Consider the following 23,425-nt stretch of genomic DNA (forward strand, 5'->3'; position numbering starts at 1 on the left):
GAAATGAATTTGAAGAAAATGATAATAACTGACAGCTGTTTTAAAATGTGTAAAGTGCTTTATATTCACTTTCTAATTTGAGTCTCTCAGTAACCCTTTGATGGTAGGCATAAATATTGTTATTCCCACTTAACAGATGAGAAAACTGAGGTTTAAAGAGATTAAATGACTTGGTCACAGCTAGTTAATGTTGGTGGAGGGAGTTATAAAATCATAGTATTCCGGGGGCAGCTAGATGGCGCAGTGGTTAAAGCACCGGCCCTGAATTCAGGAGTACCTGAGTTCAAATCTGGCCTCAGACACTTGACACTTACTAGCTGAGTGACTCTGGGCAAGTCACTTAACCCCCATTGCCTGCAAAAAAAAAAAAAAATCATAGTATTCCAAATTTGGAGCTAGAAGGGAGCTCCTTTAGTTCAACCCCCTTATCTTACACATGAAGAAATTGAGGTCCAGTTAGAAGTGACCTGCCTAAGGTCACGCAGATAGTAAGAGGTAGAAGTACCTGAATGAAGTCCTTTGACTCCATTGTACCATACCACATTACTATGCCTACTTGGCTCTAAGTCTTTCCATTACTTTGCATTGTAATACAATGACAGAAGGAGAAGGCTGACTCAAAACAACTGTGTACACACTGACTTCAGCTCTGCAAATGGAAATGATAATAACTGGCAACAGAACCTGAGTTAGATACACCATTACCACCTTGCAAATGGAGAAGGAAATGGCAAACCACTCCAGCATTTCGCCAACACCCCAAATGGGGTCACAAAGACTCAGATATGACTGAAACAACTGAACAACAAAAAACCTTGCAAAAGGTCAAACACCAGAACTGTGTGTCTTTTGACAAGTGGTATATAACAGTAATAGATGATTGTATGTACAATTGCTTGCAGTTGCCTTTATATATTATGTTATCTGGGGGGAATTATATTTTGATTCTTTCTTTTTGCAAAACAAAATTATCAACAGCTTTCTACTGAGTATTTGATTGCTGTGAAGGGACTCATGGTGGGAGCAGGGTCCCTTTATCCTGTTGTGTTTAACATGTGATACTGGGGGGCAGCTAGGTGGCGCAGTGGATAGAGCACCGGCCCTGGAGTCAGGAGTACCTGAGTTCAAATGCGGCCTCAGACACTTAACACTTACTAGCTGTGTGACCCTGGGCAAGTCACTTAACCCCAATTGCCTCACTAAAAACAAACAAACAAACATGTTATACTGGGCCTCTTCTCTCTTCTCCCTACTCCCAATTCATAGAAAAAGGGCTTCAGAAATTTTTGTTTTTTAAATCAAATGAAAAAGAAAGGTAGCTTTATATCTTTAGGCCTCTGCTAAACCTGGCCCTTTAAGGGTCTCTGTTTTCTGAGCTATATATAAGACAGAGATAACAGAGTTGCAGATCCACCTCCCTGATGCTCCTTAAAGATAACAGGAATCCCAAAGGACCAAAAGTTACAATAATCTCCTATTTGAATGGATTAAATCCGCTCTAGTGCCCTGCCAAAAGTTAATCCCTTTACTGTACAAGACAGGGAACATTTCAGAGAATCTTCTTACTCAAAACCAACTAAACAAAAAGGGGAAAGAGAATAAACCCCAGGATAATAACTGTTTTAACTTGATCCCAGTCTGACACAGGTGTCACAGCCCAGGTTGTAACAACAGATGTTATTTCATATTAAGTACTCAATCTAACATTATACAATTTAAACTTGAGCATTATTGTATTGTTGTGCCAGAGGAAAAAATTACATACCACACTGTAATTATTTTGTACCACCAGAAATTGTGGCATTCATGGTTTCAACAACATGAAAAAAACCACACACAATAAAAACACTCTTCTCAACCCCTGAATAAGCCTTGAATATATAATGTGCTCATAAATCTTAACAGCATTTGCTGGGGATGTTAAATAACTTCACAAAACAAACAAAGCCTACTCAATCTGTGAATTCTGCCTCTTTGCCTTCTCACAGAGCTGTGTGGGAATAGCTTGCTAGATCTAATTATGTGATCACGAATTCTCTGGGACTTGCTGGAGCACTGAGTTCTTGGTGCTCAAGGGGAATGAAAGAGAAAGGTTGATTTATGTCTTCAAAAATGACTCGGGGTTTTGGATTGCAATAGGACCTTATAGCATTGTGAACTCTAGCAGAATTTAGCTCCTTAATTTAAAAAGAGGGGCAGATGACTATGCAGATCAATAGAAATTAAACGACTTGGGACATTTAATCCCTTCAGAGACAATTTTGTGACCTGCATGGGTAGCTCTTTTGGGCCTAATTGACTTGCCTCTCTAGATGATTGAACTCTTCTTCACCTAAGCTGATTATCACCCAGATAGGAGAGAACCGTACTGATCAGCCAGGGAAGTATAGAGATATGAGGGTTCACAGAAACCTTATCCCCAAAGATTCAAGGAATTTTAACAGTCAAAGGGGTCTAACTGTAGTCTACCCCCATCTTCTGGCTGTGTTCTACTAGGCTATTCTTTTGTTTCTGCATCAAATATGACCTGTACGTAAAGAACATTCATTCATTCATTCACTCACTATTAAGTGCCTTGTCTGTGTATAGGAAAGGCATGCTTGGGGACCCTCAGCTACCTGGATATTATTGGGAATCATTCTTTCCAAGATAGTGTGGAAATCACAAACTAAAAAGAAGCATAACCCAATTCTCTGGATGGATTTTAAAAACTACCCAAAAATACGCAAACCTGTTATTCTATATAGTTCATGTCAGCTTAACATTTTTAATAGCTGGGGTCAGATGTGCTTTCCTTTCTCTCTACTTTTACCCTTAATTTCCCAACCTTGTGTTGACCTGAAGAGCCTTCCTCCTGGTCAGAAACACATTGAGAACTTTTATTTTCCTTTGAAGCAACAGATTACTGACAGAGAGAGGATATTGGAAGAGGCTTACCAAGGTCTCATCCCTATGGCTATCTTGGTTACCTTCAGTGAATACAGAACTCCTCCAAACCAAGAGCCCTTTCAATTTGTAAGGATCTTGTCGTCTCCATAGTTCTACTGCCACTATGATGGAGTGGAAGACTACATTTTTATAGAAGCCAGACTACTTTTGGAAGAAAGAATGAGAGTAATCCATTTGAAGAAATCACAATTGTCTGCTACAATGAAAAGTGCTGGACTGGGAACCAAACCCCTGGGTTTGACCACAGGCATGCTATGTGTGCTTAGACTCCTTGGTTTCTTCATCTATAAACGAGGAGGGTCAGACCAGGGCAGAGATTAGGAAGCTATGATGTTTGGGTCAAATCTAGTCTGCTGCCTGCTTCTGTACAGCCCTGTGAACCAACAATGTTTTTTCATTTAAAATACAGTAAAACTGTATTTAAAAATGTAAAAACCATTGTTAGCTCATAGACCATACACAAACAGACTGACAGCTGTATTTGGTCCAAACACCATAGTTTTTTAATTGCTGGCCTAGGGCAAGAGTTATTAGCCTTGTTTTGTGTCATAGACCTCTTTAACAGTTGGTGAAGCCCATGGACTCCTAATATCTCTAAATGCACTGAACAAAACATAATAGATAACAAAGGAAACCAATTATATTGAAGTACAAAAAAGGTATTAGGTGGTAGGTGGTATAGGGATATGGAGCCAGCCCTGCAATCAGGAGGACCTGACTTCAAATCCAGCCTCAGACACTTATTAGCTGTGTGACCCTGGGCAGGTCACTTAACCCTGCTTATCTAGGTTCCTGATCAGTAAAATGAGCTGGGGAAGGAAATGGTAAATCACTCCATTCTCTTTTCCAAGAAAACCCCTAAAGGCGTTCATGGAGAGTAAGACATGACTGAAATGACTCAACAACAACAACAAAAAAGCATCTAGGTGGGGCAGTGGATAGAGCACAAGGGTTGGAGTCAGGAAAACTCATCTTCCTGAGTTTAAATTTGGCCTCAGACATTTACTTGCTATGTGACCTTGAGCAAGTCATTTAACCCTGTTTGCCTCAATTTCCTCAACTGTAAAATGAGCAGGAGATGGAAATGGCAAAACACTCCAATATCTCTGTCAAGAAAACCCTAAATGGAGTCACAAAGAGTCAGACACGATGGAAACAAATCAACAACAACAGTTACAAATACACATACACACACACACATACATATATATAAATAACATTTTTATATAAAACTATACAAATACACACATTAATAGATCTGAAATTAAGAATCATTGGAAAGTACTTTTTAAGGTTCTTTTTCAGTTCTGTTCTATGACTCAGCCTTTTTGCTAAAATTCATTGACTTTGCCTTGAGATGAGAATGTTGATTTAATTTCTCCTTATCACCAGAGTCTGTGCTAGTTGAAATAGGCTATGATAGAGAACAATCCATTAGTTGTACTGTCAACACATTTTTCCCTTAGTTTTTTTTGGGGGGAGAGGGACAGGCAATGAGGGTTAAGTGACTTGCCCAGGGTCACACAGCTAGTAAGTGTCAAGGGTCTGAGGCTGAATTTGAACTCAGGTCCTCCTGAATCCAGGGCCAGCGCTTTATCTACTGTGCCACTTAGCTGCCCCTGTTCTTAATTCTTGAAGAGGACCATGACATCTGGGTGATGTCATGACTTGCAGTGAATTGGATTTAAGTGAGGGAGGACTGTACAAAGTCACTGACTTCACTCTTTACTACAGAGCCATCTGGGTCCAGTGGCAAGATATGTATCAGGACAACTGGAGATGGTCCCAGACGTTTGAGGCAATTGGGGTTAAGTGCCACCTAGGTTCACACAGCTAGTAAGTGTCTGAAGTGAGATTCGAACTCAGCTGCTCCTGACTCTAGGTACAATGCTCTATCCACTGCACCACCTAGCTGCCCAATAACAAAAATAATAATTTATATTGTACCTACTATGTGCCAAGCACTATGCTAAGTGCTTACATATCTCATTTAAATGTCTCATTTAATCCTCACAACAGCCCTGGGAGGTAGGTGCTATTATTATCCCCATTTTGCAGTTGAGGAAACTGAGGCAAACAGAGGTTAAATGATTTGTCCAAGGTCACATAGCTTGTAGGTGTCTGAGGCTAGCTTATTTCACTAAGGTGACAGTACATGTAATTTGAGGCAACAGCAGCAAAGGGAACTAAGCTTTGCTGTGTGGACATGCTTAGGACTCATTTTAACCTATCTTGGTTTTCCCATTTTTAAAATGGAATGCTTGGCAAAGCACCTAGTTACCATGGTAATATGTACAGCTACATTATCACTGATCATTTCTAGAACCTTTGATGCTAATATTTACCTTGTGGTACATAATGGCAATATGGTGGCCTCTTCTCCCTTGTTGGGGTCTGAAAGTGATTTAGCAACGTACATTTAGCACGGAGTGAAAGGTACTTCCCATGACTTTTCTCCCCTCTCATTCTCTGTGGCTCCCTGGTCAAAACCTAACTTATGTTCCTATGGTACTTTGAGGTTTGCAATATACTTTTCTAATAATTTTGTGAGGCAGTGTTATAAAATATTAAGTATCATAAATCCCAATTGTAGGTGGGTAAACTGAGGCTCAGAAAAGTTAAATGGCTGCAATAATATATAAATTATAAGTACACATGCATATATAAAACCATGAAATGTCAGAGCTAAGATTTAAACTTATCAGAGAAATGGTTATTTCTTTCTTGTATTAATAACTAATTATTGAATAAGGACCAAAGTTTTTCCCCTTTTCTACTCCCTCATTCAGAAATCAGACCCTGCAGGTTTTTCAGGCGGTCTTTGAAAAGTGCAGGGAGAAGGAAAACTCAGATCTGTTCAAAAGGTAAAGAACTTTGAGTTTAGGTGAATTCATGCATTCTAATCCATTGTGTTTTACTCAGACAGGTCTGGGAAAATGTGGATTCTCCCTTTTGTCAGACAGGTGATATGCCTATAGGTAAGTCTTTTAGACCAGAACTGAAAGATCAGAGTAGTCTAGCCCCTCATTAGAATAAGTCCACCTCCTATTATAAGGATTGAGTGGGTTCCATGAGGGGTCTTTGGTATTTGAGAGTGTCACTGACCCTTTTTCTTAATTCTATGCTAGGATGATTAATAAAATGATTAATTATCTAGAAAGTATGCCTCTCAAACTTTTTTATATAGCACACTTAGATCCCCTTGAGTTCATTGCTTGGTAATAGTTACCCTAAAAAAATCATTCAATCATCAAAACAGCTGTATCCATAGCAACGGTAAGCAAGAAAAAAATCCTCAGATATATTGCTAAAACATGTCTTAAAATCCCTGATTGGGAGTAAGTCGAAGGCAGGAATTATGAAGAACCAGGAGAATACCACTGGGTACCTGCCTTAAAAATATGCCCAACACTCTTCCTCTACTAAGTGCCCTTCACTGTGTCTCTCTCCTCACTGGAATGAGAAGCTATGGTTGCCAATAAAAGAGGAAAACAATGTAAACTCCTTGTAAGTAGGGATCATTTCATTCTTTTTTATTTGAATCCCTAGCATCTAGCACGACGCCTTCTTGTTTTTTTTTTGTTGTTGTTGTTGTTGTTGTTCTTTACCTTAAGACTCACCACACTGCAGAGCTGCCTTTATTCTTCAAATGGGGAAGCCAGTCTGGTTTCTCAGGCCAAAGGGGCCAAATCGAATCACTTCTTCCACATAATGGTTGTTCATGTGCTTTAAAATAGCTATCATTTCAATGCAAGCCAACTAACCATTTCATAGACAATAAGGCTGGGGCAGGAAGGAGAATGAAAGGGAAAATCTGCTTCATTTAAAAGGGACAAAGTTACATCCATGTGTTTTTGATTATTCTGACAGTGACACGCTACTTAGCATAGCATCTTAAGATCATTAGGCAACTTCAGCCCTTAGCATCTTCAGAGGAGTCCAGCCTTCCATGGTCCACACTAGCACAACACTTGGCTTTCAACACAAGCTGTGTTTATTATTTTTTTTTTTTGGCCTCCAAGATCCACCCCATGATTTCTTTTCATCTCATGCCATCCTGAGACAAACTAGTCCTTTTAAAAGTGTCAGTTTGGCTGTGGGTGAGGCTAGAACATAAACAAAGAGCATCAGTGATACCCACCTTCCTTAATTTCCTAAGACATGTTTTTAGACACATCCCTCTGAGATCTAGGGCTTCCTTATCACCTGTTCTAGGATATTTTGCCTAACTGGGAGATTCTGAACGGGAAGGCATATGGAAAGTGCTATGTGATTGAAGAACTGTTGCCTCATCCATGGGTTGACTGTAGGCGCCAGTGTTAATCTTATTAGTTGATTCTGTTTTCTGGCTACAATAAAAGGGTAAATATTTGTAAATTCTCTAATCTGTTTCAGCTGCTGCAATAGAATAATTTGATAAAACCAAGCAAACTTCCCCAAGATTAACAAAAGTTTATCACTGTGATAAGCAAATAAGACTTCCCCCTATGGTGGGTTGGCTGAGAGGTAGGTCAATTTTTTTTTTCAGAAGGCTTATGCACCAGGAACTCCTGCATGTCAAACCCTGACAATCCTTCTTTATAGATTATAGAATAGAAAATAACAGGTACGAGTTAATCAGCATACATACCTATCTGCATGGCACTTCGAGCCTGGCTGGCTGCCTGTTGAGTTGAATGCCTCAAACAATTGCTCATTGGTGGAGAAGCTGCCTGGTGCTGGGTATGGGTCGGAGGTGCAGTCAGTGGAACAATGGGTCTGACGGTAGTGGCCGGGTTGGTCAGGCTCCCACCTCCTGGAAGGGCAGTTCCTGCCATCCCTTTAGCCAGTGGAGACCCTCCAGGAATATTATTGCGGGGCTGCCCAGCTCCTCCTATAGGAACCCTGAGTAATAAAGCAGAAGGGAAAAAAGTGAAGGGATTTTGATGCAGACTTACCTGGCAGGTCATCTATAGAGAGAAATGCCATAACCTATTTGTAGGACCTAAAAGTAGAAGGTCCCTGGTGGCAGCTAAGTGGCGCAGTGGATAAAACACCAGCCCTGGATTCAGGAGGACCTGAGTTCAAATTTGGCTTCAGACACTTGACACAGACTAGCTGTGTTACCCTGGGCAAGTCACTTAACCCTCATTGCCCCTCCCCCCCCCAAAAAAGTAGAAGGTCCCATAAATGGTCCTTGAAGGTCTGGTTCTGAAAACATTTGAAGAGAAATTGTCACACTTGAACAATGAATGCCCAGTACCCATTCTTAGAGGACAACTTTATGATGAACCTGTTCTCAATATGAATGCTCTAGAGAACATAATAGAGAAAGTAATCCTTACCAAAAATAAATCATAGTCAAAAGAATGTTGGGTTTGGAGTTGGAGGGCTAATGTTTAAATTCCAAGTTGTACCACTTACTACCTGGGACTGTAGACAAATCAATTTACTTTTCTAGGTTTCCATTTCCTTATCTATATGCTGAAGAAGTTTAGATTACATGGGCTCTAAAGTTCCTTCCAGCTCTATGATCCTAATTAATTCTTCTTCATTCACACCTTTTTTTTTTTTTTTTTGTTTTTTTGGTTGTTGTTTTTGCGGGGCAATAAGGGTTAAGTGACTTGCCTAGGGTCACTCAGCTAGTAAGTGTCAAGTGTCTGAGGTCAGATTTGAACTCAGGTCCTCCTGAATCCAGGGCTGGTGATTTATCCACTGAGCCACCTAGCTGCCCCTTTAATTCTTCTTAAAACAAAACAAAAACAAAAAACTCTGACCACATCTAGATGAAACTAATGACTCAGCTACATCTGACCAGGATGTTTTATGGAAGGGATGGGACAATCCAACAATTAGTTGATTCAGTCTGGACGCATCCTTCATTCCATTTCCAAAGGCCTCTGACCCAAACTTCTGGGAAATGGAACAGAGGACATTTCTGTGCCTTAATCAAGAATTCCAAGGGCTGTTGAAGTTCAAGGCCAGAAATTGATATATTTTTTATCAAAGTTTTAACATGAAATTTAGTTGAAAGTGTTTAGGAAATGCAAAAAGGAGAAGTAGGTAGAACTACTTTCAATTATTCCTCCCTGTGCTAATTCCTTACATTATTTCTGTACACTTCATTGCCAAAGTGTAGTGAATTCCTGGGTTTTCTAAGAGAAGTAGCTAGGGGAAACACAAACTTTATATATCTATATCTACATCTACATCTACATTTACATCGATATCGATATCTATATCTGGTCCTAAGGACACTGAGATGACAACCAGCAGTTGGGGAAACTTTTGCATAATGTTCACTCTCTATACAGAATGGAGACAAATTGGAAAAGGGCTGTCTTGTGCCATGGCAGTGACATATTCACAAGTGATGTCTTTGTAACATGGGGTCAGGGCTTCAGTCAGAGAGAAAGTCCCTTGAGCCTGAATGCAATACTTCTGTTTAGTGGATATAGGGGAAAAAGGTCTTATCAACAAGCATTCAGCTATCAAAAGAGGATGGGGCTTTTCTTAAACCATTTTAACAGCCTGAAAATAGCTACTTATGAGGAACTTTGTCAGAAAACTAGCAAGGAATGCTGATTTTATCGCAACTGCTACCTGGTGAACTTGCTTTCATGCCAAGAAGTAATAAAGACAAAAAAAAAATAAAGTGGGCAGGTGCATTTTAGTTACTTATCTGCAAGACCATAGCAAAAGTGCTTGAAAGCTTTGCTAAAACAGCACATTTGAAGGAAACTTAAAACCTACTATTTATTCTATCGGCATTGACTAGACTTCAGTGAGACACCAACAGAGAGAGAAACCTATAATAATAATAGGTGATATTGATACAGTATTTTACAGTTTACAAAGCACTTCACATACTTAATCTCATTTGAACCTCAACTCTGTGAGATAGGTAATATAGATGTTATTTCCATTGTACAGATGAAGAAATTGAATAAAGAGAGATGAAATGGTTTTCCCATGAGCCATGAAACTCATCTGATAGCAGTGAATCTGTTTTTCATTAGGTTCTTTAAGAATGGTTCAGCTAAGGAACCTTCGAAATTTTCCTTATTGTGAGAAGTTTTCATGTATCTTCTAGTAATTCACCATTCTTGCTCCTTCATTTTTTCTAAGCCTCCCAATTCAATTGAACATGGATTCATTAAGTACTTTCTATGTGGTGGGGACTGTGATCAGCACTAGGGATGTAGAGACAAAAAAAGAAAAAAGAAAAAAATGGCACATTCCTCCAAGGATCTTAAATTCTACCAGCTGGGCTCAAAGGTTATTGGAGGGTAGGAAGCCTGTAAAATGTGGAATAGCTTTTGGGACAATGGGCACTATTTGACTAATGGTACATATACAAATATTTCTACCCCATTCCCATCCCTTGACTCTCAGCTTTTTGAAAAGGATATAATTTTATTTCTTTTCAAAAATTGTTTATTGATATTTTTTGGTTTTATATAATTTTCATTTCTGAAAATATCCCTCCTGATTCCCTATCCAGTGAACCATTCCTTGTAATTGAGAATTAAAAAGAGAGAAAAAAGGCAGTTTAAGCAAAACTAATCAACAAGTAAACCAAGTTGGAAAGTATATGCAATACTCTATATCCATATTGACCTGCCTCTCCAAGGAAATGCATATTCTTATTTCTCTGCTAGGGGCCAATTGTGGTCATTATAATTTCACAGCACTTGGTTTTGTGTAAGGAGAGTTTTATAATTGTAATGTCTTACATGTGCCTTGGTGGACTGACTCCCACGTCCATTTTGTAATTATTTTGAATAGGAGTTCCATTTCTGTTATTTCCTACTGGATTTTGTTATTACTATATAGCAGTGGTTCTTGAACTTTTGGGTATCAGGACTACTTAACATTCTTTAAAATTATTGAGGACTCCAAAGAGCTTTTATTTATATAACATATCCATGTCTGTTTACCACATCAGAAATTAAAACTGATACATTTAAAAATATTTGTTTATTAAATAATTTAAGATAATAAACCCATTACTTATGAACATAAGTAACATATGTTTATAGAAAAATAACTATTGGTTAAAAGAAAAAAATAGTAAGAAGAGTGGTCTTGTTAATGTCTGGTTTACTAATAGATAGCTGGATTTTCGTATCTGCTTCTGAATTCAATTTGTTGTGATAGGGTATTTTGGTTGAATTATATGAAGACAATCTGGCTTCACACAGACATGTGGTTGGAAAAGGAGGGAATATTTTAATAAGTAAATCATGTCAGTATTATTATGAAAATAGTTTTGACCTTGTGGTCCCCATGAAAGGGTTTGGGGCACCCTCTAGAGTTTATGGATGAAGCTTTGAAAATAAATGTTGGTAATTTCCATGGATTTATTTTGTATTTTGATACTTTCCTAAAGTTATTTTCTCTATTAATTTCTTTGCTGATTCTTTGGGTTTTCTAAGTATATTACTATTTGTAATCTGCAAAGAAAGACATTTTGTCTCCTTTTTGTCTGTTTATATCTTTAATTTCTTTTCCTTGTTTAGTTGTTGTCACTTGTTGTTCTGTTGTTTTCAGTTGAATATGCCTATTTGTGATCTCATTTGGGGTTTTCTTGGCAAAGATACTGGAGTGGTTTGCCATTTCCTTCTCTAGATCATTTAACAGATGAGGAAACTGAGGCAAACAGGGTGACATGACTTGCCCAAGGTCACATAGCTCATAAATGTCTGAGGTCAGATTTGATGACAAGAAGGCAAGTCTTCCTGACTCTAGGCCTGGGACTCTATCTACTGTGCCAACTAGCTGCCCAATTTGCTATCATTAACATATCTAAAATTATATTGAATAAAAATGGGGAAAGAGGACATCTTTACTTTACTTTTGTATGGACTGCCTAAGCTTCTAGTGCACCCTTACTGCAAATAATGCTAGCTTTTGGTTTTAGATGACATATTTCTTATCATATAAAAAATGGCCTCAATGGCATTACTTGTAGCTTCAACTATTTTCTTTAGGAACAGTTATTTCATCAGTTTGTGGAATGCTTGATGTAAGAACTCATTCCACCAACTCAGATCACGACCCCTTTAAATGAAGACTTAGTATTGAAATACTAGGAGATCGTTGGGGGCACTTACAAATTGTTCAGAGTTACATAGCTAGGAAATGAAAGACATGAGATCTGAATGCCGAGCTTAACTCCTTCTAGCAAAATATCCACTAATCTCTGCTGCACCGATTCTGATTATAATCAATAATAATAATAATAATATAATAGCTAATTTTTACGAAGTGCTTACTATGAGCCGGGTTCTATGGTAAATAAGCATTTTGTAAGCATTATCTCATTCGATCTTCATAACAACCCTGGAAGAGGGGTGCTATTATTACCCCCATTTTACAGATGAGGAAATTTGCCCAGGATCATACAGATAGTAAGCATCTGAGGCTGGATTTCAACTGAAGTCTTCCTGGCTCCAGTGGTGCTACCTAAAACAAAGCTTATCCTAATCAGTCAGGAGTTAAAATATCCCCTAAATAAATGAGAATGTTTTAAGATTTGAAGGTGGTATTTGGGGTGGAAGTGGGGGTGGCATTTTTCTTAAGTGTTAATGAATGATTCACTCCAAGAATATGAGAAAACCCTGCTCTTCTTTTTTTTTTTTTTTTTTTTTTTGCAGAGTAATGGGGGTTAAGTGACTTGCCCAGAGTCACACAGCTAGTAAGTGTTAAGTGTCTGAGGCTGGATTTGAACTCAGGTACTCCTGAATCCAGGGCTAGCACTTTAACCACTGCACCATCTAGCTGCCCCCAACCCTGCCCTTCTAAAAGAAAAAAGAAAAAAATAAAAAGGACAAATGGAGGAAATGAAGATGTAGCTTACAGTCTAAAAGTTGACTGACTAAAAAGCTGGGAGACTGACCTTCTTTTTTGAGGTTTTTCCCTCCAAAAATCTTAGTAGGACAGGATCCTACAGACTAATCCCTACCTAAGGTTAAGGGCATGTGAGTCCTATATCAAGAGATAGTATGTGGAACTTGGATTTAGCTCTTCAGGGAGGACAAATGCAATCTAGTGATGTATTTTACAGCTGAAAATAATTAACTTTATCTCTATGTACAACAGAAGACAGTGTGATATGGAGGGATATTGCTAGGTTCTTAGAGGTCTAAGGTCACATCCTAGACCTGTTACTTCAAGTCTATGGAATCTTAGAGGAATCACAAACACCCTGCATTCCAGTTTCCTCATCTAGGAATGAGAGCATTGAATCGGATAATCACCAAAAAAGGGAGGAGAACAGAGACTACAAACTATAAACTAGCAAGCTTGACTTTGATTCCTTTTTAATTTCCTTTTTGGAGAGGGTTAGTAAACTAGGAGATGAGAGGAATTTTGTGCATGTGGTTTAGCTTTGTTGTTGTTGTTAGGTCGTTTCAGTGTGTCTGACTCTTTGTGACCCCATTTGGGGTTTTCTTGGCAGAGATATTGGAGTGATTTGCCATTTCCTTCTGTAGCTCATTTTACAGATAAGGAAACTGAGGCAAACAGGGTTAAGTGACTTGTCCAGGGGCACAAAGCTAGCAAGTGTTTGAGGCCAGATTTGAATCCAGGAAGATGAATCTTCCTGATTCCAAACCTAGCCCTCTCCACTGCCCCACCCAGCTGCCCAATGGTTTATGTAAACTTTGACAAGACTTCTGATTTAAGCATCTATTCTTTTGGATAAGACGGAAAGATTTGGACAAGCTAACAATAGAGAGGTTCAAAACTGACCAGACTGAAGTGCTGTTAATGGTATGATGTCCATGTGGCAGGAGATTTCCAGTAGAACACCCCAGGGATTTATGCTTGGCAGTGGGCTCTGTAACATTTTTAATCAATGACTTGGAAAAGACATAGGTGGCATAGTCATCAAATCTGCAAATGACACAAAGCTGGGAGCTAACACAGCAGACAAGAGTCAGGATCCAAAATGATCTTGACAGGTTAGAGCACTGGGCTGAACCTATAAGATGAAATTCAATTGGGATAAGCATAAAACTCTACATTTGGTACCAAAAATCAGCTTCACAAATACAAGAGAAGGGAGGCATAGTCAGAATGCAGCTGTTCTGAGAAAGATCTGGGCTGTTTTAGTAGAATGAAAACTCAGTGTGAATTAGTAGGAAGATGTAGTAGTCAATAAAGCTAATGGGATTCTATGATGAATGAATGAATAATAAAGCATTTCTTAAGTATTTACTTTGTGTTAGGATCTATATTAAGTGCTAGGGATATAAACACAAGCAAGTAAGGCAGTGCCTGTCCTCAAGGAGCTTACTTGCTAATGAAAAAAAAAAACACATAAAGGGAAGTTACAAAGAGGAGAGGAGAAAGGAGAGGCAGCATGGTTTGGTGATGGCTGGGAAGTGACACAGGAGCAATCCATAACAAGATAAGGGGGGAAAAAAATCACCTAGAAGAGTCCAGGTGGTTCTAGTGGTGAGTATTGGAAAGGATGGACAGAGTGAAGGTAGCATGGTCTGGAAGTGTCCACACAAGATAAGGTGGAACAATAACTATTTGACTTCAAAGACTCCCTAGCAGAGTCCAAATGGTTTCTGGTGGGAGTGGGTTGAGGAGAATGGGTACAGTGAGTGGCATTGTATTCAGAAATAGATAATCCTACTATTATTCTCTGCCTTCATCAGACCTCATCTGGAGACTGTGCCCTGTCCTGGGCACATTTGAAGGACATTGATGAGTTGAAGTATGTCTAGAGGAAGTCAAGGGCCTTGAGCTCATTTTATATGAGGTTTAGTTGAAAGAACTGGGCCTATCTTGTCTGGAGAAGATGGAGGAGACTCATGCAAGATAGCTGTCTTCAAATATTAAAGGGCAAGACCAGTAGCAATAGGTTCTTGTTGTTGAGTCATTTTTTAGTCATGTCTGACTCTCCTTGATCCCGTTTGGTTTTTTCTTGGCAAAGATACTGCAGTGGTTTGTCAGTTCTTTTTCCAGCTCATTTTACAGATAAGGAAACTGAGTCAAACAGAATTAAGTAACTTGCCCAGAGTTACATAGTTAGTGTCTAAGGCTATATTTGAATCCAGGACTCTATCCACTGAACCATATAGCTTCCACACTGCGTAGAAGATGAAAAAAGACAAATTTAGTATTGATAATTCCTAAGCATGAGAGCTGGATGAAAGGAGAGTGGGATTGCATGAAGAGATGGTAGGTTCCCCAACCTTGAAGGTCCTCAAATGGAGGACAAAGGATGACTTAGCAGTAACACTTGTTATGGTACAATGGGGGTTCCTTCTGCGCATTGGTTAAACTAGATAGCCAAGGAGGTTCCTTCCAACCCTCAGACTCTGTAATATCTAAGGTGCCATTAAATGCAAAATCCTATGACACTATGGACCCTCAAAATGAGCTATGACTGACCTGGTATATAGACCAGATCTTCTAGTAACAAATGCTGATATTTTTCCCTTCTGAAGATTCTTCGTGCCCAGTCTCAGATCTATTCAATGACACGGTCAGCTCTCAGACTCCCAGAATGACACTACTCTGCCACATACTGCTCATTTATTTCTTAGCCATGCTATTTTGTCAAATCCAGGTGGAGGAATGTTGGTTAATGAGCAGTTTCAGCATTAAGAGGGACTAGTGTTAATCTTCATTGACTGAAATGCAACTCTAGACCTGCCAGAGCCAATTATTTCACCGACTCAAGTGGCTTCCAAAGGGGAAACAAAAAATACATACACTGGTGACATTGTTGCTACATCCCCCATCACTGGACACTTCTCAGCTGCAGGTGAACTTTCAAGGTTATTTTGCCTAAGGACTGCAGGGAATTGGGAGAAATCCCTTTTTTGGGGAGAGGAGAAAATGGTGAGCGCTAAAATATATAGCCAGCAAACACTAGCATCTGAAACCAATACCCAGAGCTTCCTTCTTTAAAATCTAGCACTGGAATGCTAACAGCTGGGAAAGTTATTCCACAACAATTAAAAGCACTAACAAAGCTGTGGGGGGAGAATTTAGAACCCAAACAGGCTTCTTTTTGCCTGTTGTTTGACAACGAGGCATGGGAAATATCCACCTGCCACACATGTTTTTGTTGTCTATTTCTAACATGTCCGTATTGTAGGTGATGTGAAGGGTATGACTGACCTGACATTACCTCCCTGGATATCTGAATTTTCAAGTTCTTGTTCCTAGGGTCAATCAAGAAAGGTTTATTAAGAATCTACTTTGTGACAGGCACAGGGCAGCATGGTGGCACTGTGAATAGAGTGCCAGGCCTGGAGTCAGGAAGACTCATCTTCTTGAGCTCAAATCCAGTCTCTGACACTTACTAGCTGTGTGACTCTGGGCAAGTCATTGGATCCTGTTTGCCTCAGTTTCCTCATTTGTAAAATGAGCTGGAGGAGGAAATGGCAAACCACTCCAGTATCTCTGCCAAAAAAACCCCAAACAAATGGATATCATGAAGAAGTTGGACACCTTAAAAATGATTCAACAACAAATATGCCTGGTATTGTGCTGGCAAACAGAGATATAAGGACAAAAATGAAACAAGGAAGCTTCCTTGCCTAAGGAAGCTTACATTCTATTGTGAGAGAGAATGCATCATACACAGATATATAAATATTCTCTTTCACAATCAAATGTAAGCTGTTAGGCCAGGGACTGCTTCATTTTTGCCTTTATATCTCCATTTATACACACACACACACACACACATTTACATAAACAGAGAATAAATAAAAGATAATTAAATACCAAGTAATTGGAAAGGAAGGACACTAGGGGTTGTTGTTGTTCATCCTTCGTTCTTGAAGCGGACTAATGACTAGCAGGAGGATAAAGAAGGGCAACACATAGAAGGTAATGCATAAGTTTCATCTTGAAGGTAGTCAAGGATTCTAAAAGGGAGAGCTGAAGAGACTGCGTTCCAGGCACAGGGGACAGTGAGGGTAAATGTATGGGCACTAAAGATGGAATTCTGTATATGAAGTTTGGTCCAGGGTGGCCCAAACGATTATTCAAAGAAACAAGTCCTTTAGAATTCCATGAGGATGTTAGGTCCCAGTGAATAAGGATTGTTCCTCGTATCTCTAGCACCTAGCATAGCACCTGACACATAGTAGGTACTTAATAAACATTAGTTGGTTGATTAGTTGATTGATTGATTTAGAGATCACACAGTGTAAGAACCACTGGCTAAGGAATATAGATGGGGAAATTCAACAATTTGAGATAAATCACTTAGTTATCTCTCCAATCTCCTAACTGAAACAGGGTTCATTAACTTCTATGTAAGTCTAATGAGCTATAAAATATGACAAAATATAAGTAGTTACTACATGTACTGGTTTAGTAGTACTGTTTGCAACCTTTTGACATCCTGCATCCCTGTAGAGCAACCTCCCATATGAAAGTGATCTTTCATTTTCCAATTTCTCAAAATACTTTGTCTGCCTCTGTCCTTTGCCCTTAGTTGTATGTGCAGGATGCTGGGTTAAATTTAATTTATTTGGCTATGAGTTCCTTGAGATCAGGAAGTGGGTCATATTTACCTTGGCTTCCCTACTGATGAGCCCAAACCTTGTAAAGAGAAGGTACTAAATACAGGTGGTACACAACTGTAATCCCAGGTCCTGGAGAGCCTGATGTTGGCTGGTGGGTAGCTCAAGAGTTGTGAGCTACAGTGGACTAAGATGATTGGGTGTCCGTACTAGGTTCAGCATCACTCTTGTGCACCCCTAGGAGGGTGTAGATGTAGTTGGGGGTGTAGATCACCAGGTAACCTAATGCGTGTATATATGTATATATAGGCATACACATATATACATACACACATACATAAATATAAATGACTGACAATACATAAATGAAATGAAGTATCTCAGTGACATAGGAACTCAGTGACCTTAAGCCTAAGGTATCCTCTTTTCCCTAATTCAGGAAGCATGCAAAGTCTACTCTTGGCTCTCTGCTTTGTGTTAATTTGCTTTTGTGCACATTCAGTACCCACATATTTAAAAAGATCGTAATGAATACATTACATTAAAGTCTCTTGATAATTTTAGGAAACTGTACAGGAACAGTTTGGCCAATGATTTATAACATCATGCCCCTGGAACTCTAATGTTTCAGCGAATACCCTGCTTTTGTGAAATTAATTTGTTTTATTAAGTGAGGGCATCCCTGTAGTCTTACCTGTTGTGGATTTTCAATGCAAAATGTGTTAATGCTCTTTTCCTCTATTAACAACTACTGTCTCTGATATAGTTCGGAGAATTTCACAGATGGAAATGACCTTAAAACTCAACCAGGTCAGCTCCTTTGAAGTTAACTCACTGAATACTAAGTAAAATATAATTAGAAGGGGAGATCATTGAAATATATTTAGAACTAGAAGGAACCTTAAAAGCTATCTAGTCAAGCCTTCCCCCCGTCACTGCCCTCAATTTCATAGACGGGGAAACTGAAGCTCAGAAAGATATAATTATGAGAAATAGGATTTGAACTCATTTCTCCTGATTCTGCATTCAGTGCTCTTTCTGATGAATAATCATGAGCCCCCTCTTCTTTCCCTACCCTCATGCAAATAGATTGGAATGAGAGACTGGTACTGGAAGCATTTTCTCAGTTTTAGAGTCTGGGTTGTTGAGTTGTGGATTGTATTAAAACCAGGCATTTTCCTAGGTACATTCCTCTGAAGTGTTTTCATGCCAAAACTAAGTTAGGAAGGCAAGGCTTATTCATATATTCCCAGATGTAGAAGGGAAATTTCATCTTATATTAGCTAAAATGTGCAAGTGAAATAACTCTGTTGCTTCCCTCTAAAAATAAATTTGTCATTCTTCCTAAAGACAAGTAAAGATGACATCTAGATGATTAAGATTATGGTATAATGCTGCATTTTCTGTGATCTTTTGAGCTTTGAAGAGAAGTGTGGAAGGGACTTCTGTATTTCAACAAGCATGACTACTGGCTCTATTCTTCTCACCTGGAGACAGGAGTCACATAGTTTCCTGGGAAGACTCCAGAGATCCCCGTTCTCAGGGATGTTCCCTTGAACCAACCATCTTGACACTTCTCAATGACTCGGTACATCTCCCCCTTGCGCAGTTCCAGCTCATCATTCTTCTGGGGCTTGTATGCATAAAGTGCTAGGTATCTGTGGAAGGAAGCCACATATGAAAGGGTAAGTCAAGATGCTTAATTAAAGAGGGAAGAATAAGGTTACTGGAATTCCCTTATGTCCCATACCCATGGGATGACCTTCAGTGAACCATCTTAAGATCTAAATATATCTATACATCTTGCCAACTGAATAATATATATGTGTGTGTGTGTATATATATATATATATATATACATACACACACATGTATATGCATATGTATATATGTGGATAGAGACAGAGAGAGAGGCAATCAGGATTAAGTGACTTGCCCAGGGTCACACAGCTAATAAGTAACTGGATTTGAACTCAGGTCTTCCTGACTCCAAGACTAGTGTGCTATCTACTGTGCCAGCTAGCTGCTTCCATATGAATATATTCTTGAAATATGACATCTATTTTGGGGAAAGTCAGGTATGAACCAAGGAGCTAGTAATAGTAATAGTTAACATATATGTATTGTCTATATATATTTATTCATTTATTTATCTATTTATTTATTTATCCATTCATTCATTCATTCATCCATCCATCCATCAAGCAATTCATTCATTCATTCATTCATTTATTTATTGTATGCTTTAAGGCATACAAAGTGGCTTTCATATATTATCTCCTTTGATCCTCCCAACCACCCTGTAAGATGGAAGATCGTATAAATAGAATGTAAAAGAGACTGGCCCAGGGTCACACAGCTATTAAGTATCTGAGGCAGAAATTGAACCCAGGCCTTTCTGACTCCAAGTCCCTTGTTCCCTTGCTCCCTTCTCCCCTCTCTGAGGTGGTAAGCAATCAGATATAGGCTATACATGTGCAATTATGTAAAACATTTCCATATCATTCATTTTGTACAAGAAAACTCAAAAGAAAAAAAGGAAAAAATAAAGTGAAAAGTAGCCTGCTTCAGTCTGTGTTTAATATCAGTTATTTCTTTGGAGGTGGATAGTATGCTTCATCATTAGTCTTTTGGGATTACCTTGGATTATTGTATTGCTGAGAATAGTTAAGTCATTCATAGTTCTTCATCAAACAATATCACTGTCTCTGAGCACAATGTTCTCCTGGTTCTGCTCACTTCACTAGACATCATTTCATACAAGTCTTTCCAGGCCTTTCTGAAGTCATCCTGTTTGTTATTTCTTATAGCACCATCACCATCATATGCCACAGCCCAATTGATGGGCATCTTCTTGATGTCCCATTCTTAGCCACTACAAAAAGAGCTGCTGAATATTTTTGTACAAATAGGTCTTTTTCTCTTTTTGGGGATGTCTTTGGGATATAAGCCTAGCACTGGTATTGCCAGATTAAAAGGTATGTGCAATTTTATGGCCCTTTGGGCATACTTCCAAATTGCTCTCTAGAAGGTTGGATAAGTTCACAACTCTATCAACAGAGGATTAGCATCCCAGTTTTTCCACATCCTCTCCAAATCCAACATTTTCCTTTCTTTGTTATATTTACCACTCTGATAGGTGTGAGGTAATACATCAGAGATGCAACTAAGATTAAAAGTTGCATAGATCTGCATTAGTGAAGTGAGTTTCCTCAATTGAGCGTTACGTATTCTAATGAAATCAATCACAGGTGTAGTCCCTATCCCTAATGATAATAAAGTTAATAATAATAGCTGATATTTTTATAGTGCTTCAAGGTCTACAAAGAACTTATCATACATTATTTAATTTGATTCTCATAACAACCACATGGGGTAGAGATCACAGGTATGATTATGTCTCTATTTTAGAGATGATGAAACCAAGAACAAGGAATAAGGTTCACAAAGCAAGAAAAGCAATCTTTTATGATAAGCTAATGAGTTTCTATCAGTGTGTAAGGGTGGAGCAATAACACAGGAGATCTCTGGAGATTTCTTGGATTAAAAAAAAAAGGAAACAGAAACTTTTCACATATTTCAAAATTCCTAATCCTATATACCCCAAATGCTTTCTTCCTACAGTCAGTTACAGGTGTTTGTTTTTTGTTTCTTTGTTTCCCTTTCTTTCTCTCCCTTCTTCCTTCCTTCCTTCCTTCCTTCCTTCCTTCCTTCCTTCCTTCCTTCCTCTTACTCTCTCTCCATCCCTCCCTCTCCTCTATTTCCTCTCTCACTTCTTCTTGTCCCCTTCCTTTAGGGACATACCTTGTATGATGAAATAATGACAAATCTTTTAAAACAGTGAAGGAAATGTAAAGATAAACATTCAAAATTAAGAATGACTTTTCTGCTTTGGGGAGAATAAGTAAACCTATTATAAAAAAAAATTCCATCCAGATCTTCATGAGCATAAATATTCAAATTTCTGCTGCTATCCCCAGGTGAGGAAAAATAAATCCAAGGTATCTGGATCCCCTTTTCATGTTTGCTCAATTTTGAGCGCTGTTTGCCAGTAATACTGAAGGATGACTAGAAATAGAAAAGTCATATGAAAACAGAATTTACACAACAAAAGCCAGTGTGACCTTAAAATGGGGATAGTTTCCTATGGCAAGGAGGAGGGGGCTGCAGCATACCGCTGAGTTGAGACAAAGAATATATGGGGGAGGAGGGCAGAGAGAGAAGGTCCCTGCCATGACTGGAGGCTTGTAAACCAATAAAAATGATACACAGCTTTTTTATTTCTGCTTTCAAGGAAGTATAATTGAAGAATAAATCCTGCTTAAGTTTGCCTCATTCTGCCTCTTTATGATGTCAGAAAAATCTTTTTGATTCTGTGGACAGTAAATAAACAGAAGTAATGAGCAGAATACCAAGTGTTGGGTAACGGTTCCTCAGGGTGTGCTTAGGTTGATGTGCCTGGCTCCATTTTTCTTGTGCACGTGGTATGAGGCCCTAATTAAATAATTATATTGCATTATTCACCAGATGGGAGAAACCATTGTGTATAGTCTTTGTGCAGTTTGCATAATCAGGTAGCAAAAAAGAGGTCTCATTAACTGCCTGACAGAAAACAAGAGATTCCATACATCCCCAAGCACGTTAAAATAAAACCTCCTGATTTGAAATCTTCTTATTCCAGTGGCTGTCCAGCCCTGCCCTATGGGTCTGCTGGAATATAATGGTCAGGTCAAGCCACCATACGGTACCACTGGCTTCACTTAGGACAATAATTATCTTATCTGTACCATACTATGTAGAACAACAAAAGTAAGTAGTCTCACACGGAAAGGGATGTGTTTACATTTATGAGCTGTGGCGAGAAGGAGGAAAAAAAAAACTGCCGAGGCTTCCAGGCTATTGATCTGCTGTCTGACTCAGTGCCTGCCACAAACACTGGGAAGCCTCCCCCTTCCTCATTTTCCATATGGGGTGATGCTGTTGGCAAGTTTGGTAAACATTTTCAGATGAAAGGGACATAGGATCTGGACCCTCCTGCTCTGGTACCCAAGAGTCACCCTCAAAGGGTTTCTTTTGTTTGATCAGAGCCCTGGCACGAGCCCTAAGCCTTATTCACAGCTAGCCTGTATGGTGTCATGTACATGTGTGCCGCAGATCATAAAACACTTTAATAAGAAAAGTCTTTGGTTTCATTGAAATCATATGCAGAGTGCCTCCCACCCCTCAAGTTTCTGTTTTTACTTCTCTGGTAAGTTTTCCTTCACTTGAGAAGTCTTTTCTCAACTTGTTACCACATAAGTTTCAAGGTGGAAAGAAAACGGTATCCTCTCTAAGCAGGATATTTTGACTGGTTCTAATATCATACTCCAAGTTGGTATCCTCTTCTCTTATTCACCTCCCCAGCTAACTCTATTTCTCTCATGTACAAAACGTGTACTTTCTTCCGCAGCTGTGTTATCCTGTGACATCTGAGGTCTGCTGGGGGAATTCTGACCAAATGGAGCCTATTGGATTCCCCGTCAAGGTGAACTCCTATAGAATGTGGATGAGGCCCCTCTCTGTTGGAAAACACAAGGCCTAAGATAAAATTTAGCTATCGGGTATGCTTGGGATGTACTCCTTCCCTTACCTCTGACTCACAGAGTGCCTATTTCCCTTAAGTTCTAGTTAAGGTAGCATCTTCTGCAAGAAGCCTTGCCCCATGGCCCCAGCTAGATTCCCTTTCCTAATTGCCTTGTATTTAACTTTGTCTGTGTATGTACACACAAGTTTGTTTGTATATACGCATGTATGTATTTGGGCAGCTAGGTGGTGCAGTGCATAGAGTGCTGGGTATTGAGTGAGGAAGACTCATCTTTATGAGTTCAAATCCAGCCTCAGACACTAACTAGCTATACTAGCTTACAACCTAGGGTTAAGTGACTTTCCCAGGATCACACAGCCAGTAAGTATATGAGGTCAGATTTAAACTCAAGTCTTCTTGACTCTAGGCC

At 39.1% G+C, this 23,425-nt stretch overlaps 1 protein-coding gene across 3 annotated transcripts in view; it reads right to left on the reverse strand.

Annotated features, from left to right (window-relative positions):
• Positions 1-23,425, reverse strand: part of SH3RF3 (SH3 domain containing ring finger 3) — a 570,619-nt gene that overhangs the window by 90,491 nt on the left and 456,703 nt on the right. For all 3 annotated transcript variants that reach the window (XM_043997997.1, XM_043997998.1, XM_043997996.1), the window contains 2 exons: positions 18,920-19,090; positions 7,580-7,833 (listed from right to left, as the gene is read on the reverse strand). In XM_043997997.1, coding sequence (XP_043853932.1) covers positions 7,580-7,833; positions 18,920-19,090 — 425 coding nt within the window. The remainder of the gene's footprint in view (positions 1-7,579; positions 7,834-18,919; positions 19,091-23,425) is intronic.

The sequence above is a fragment of the Dromiciops gliroides genome, chromosome 3, assembly GCF_019393635.1.
Source record: "Dromiciops gliroides isolate mDroGli1 chromosome 3, mDroGli1.pri, whole genome shotgun sequence".
NCBI classification, from domain to species: domain Eukaryota; kingdom Metazoa; phylum Chordata; class Mammalia; order Microbiotheria; family Microbiotheriidae; genus Dromiciops; species Dromiciops gliroides.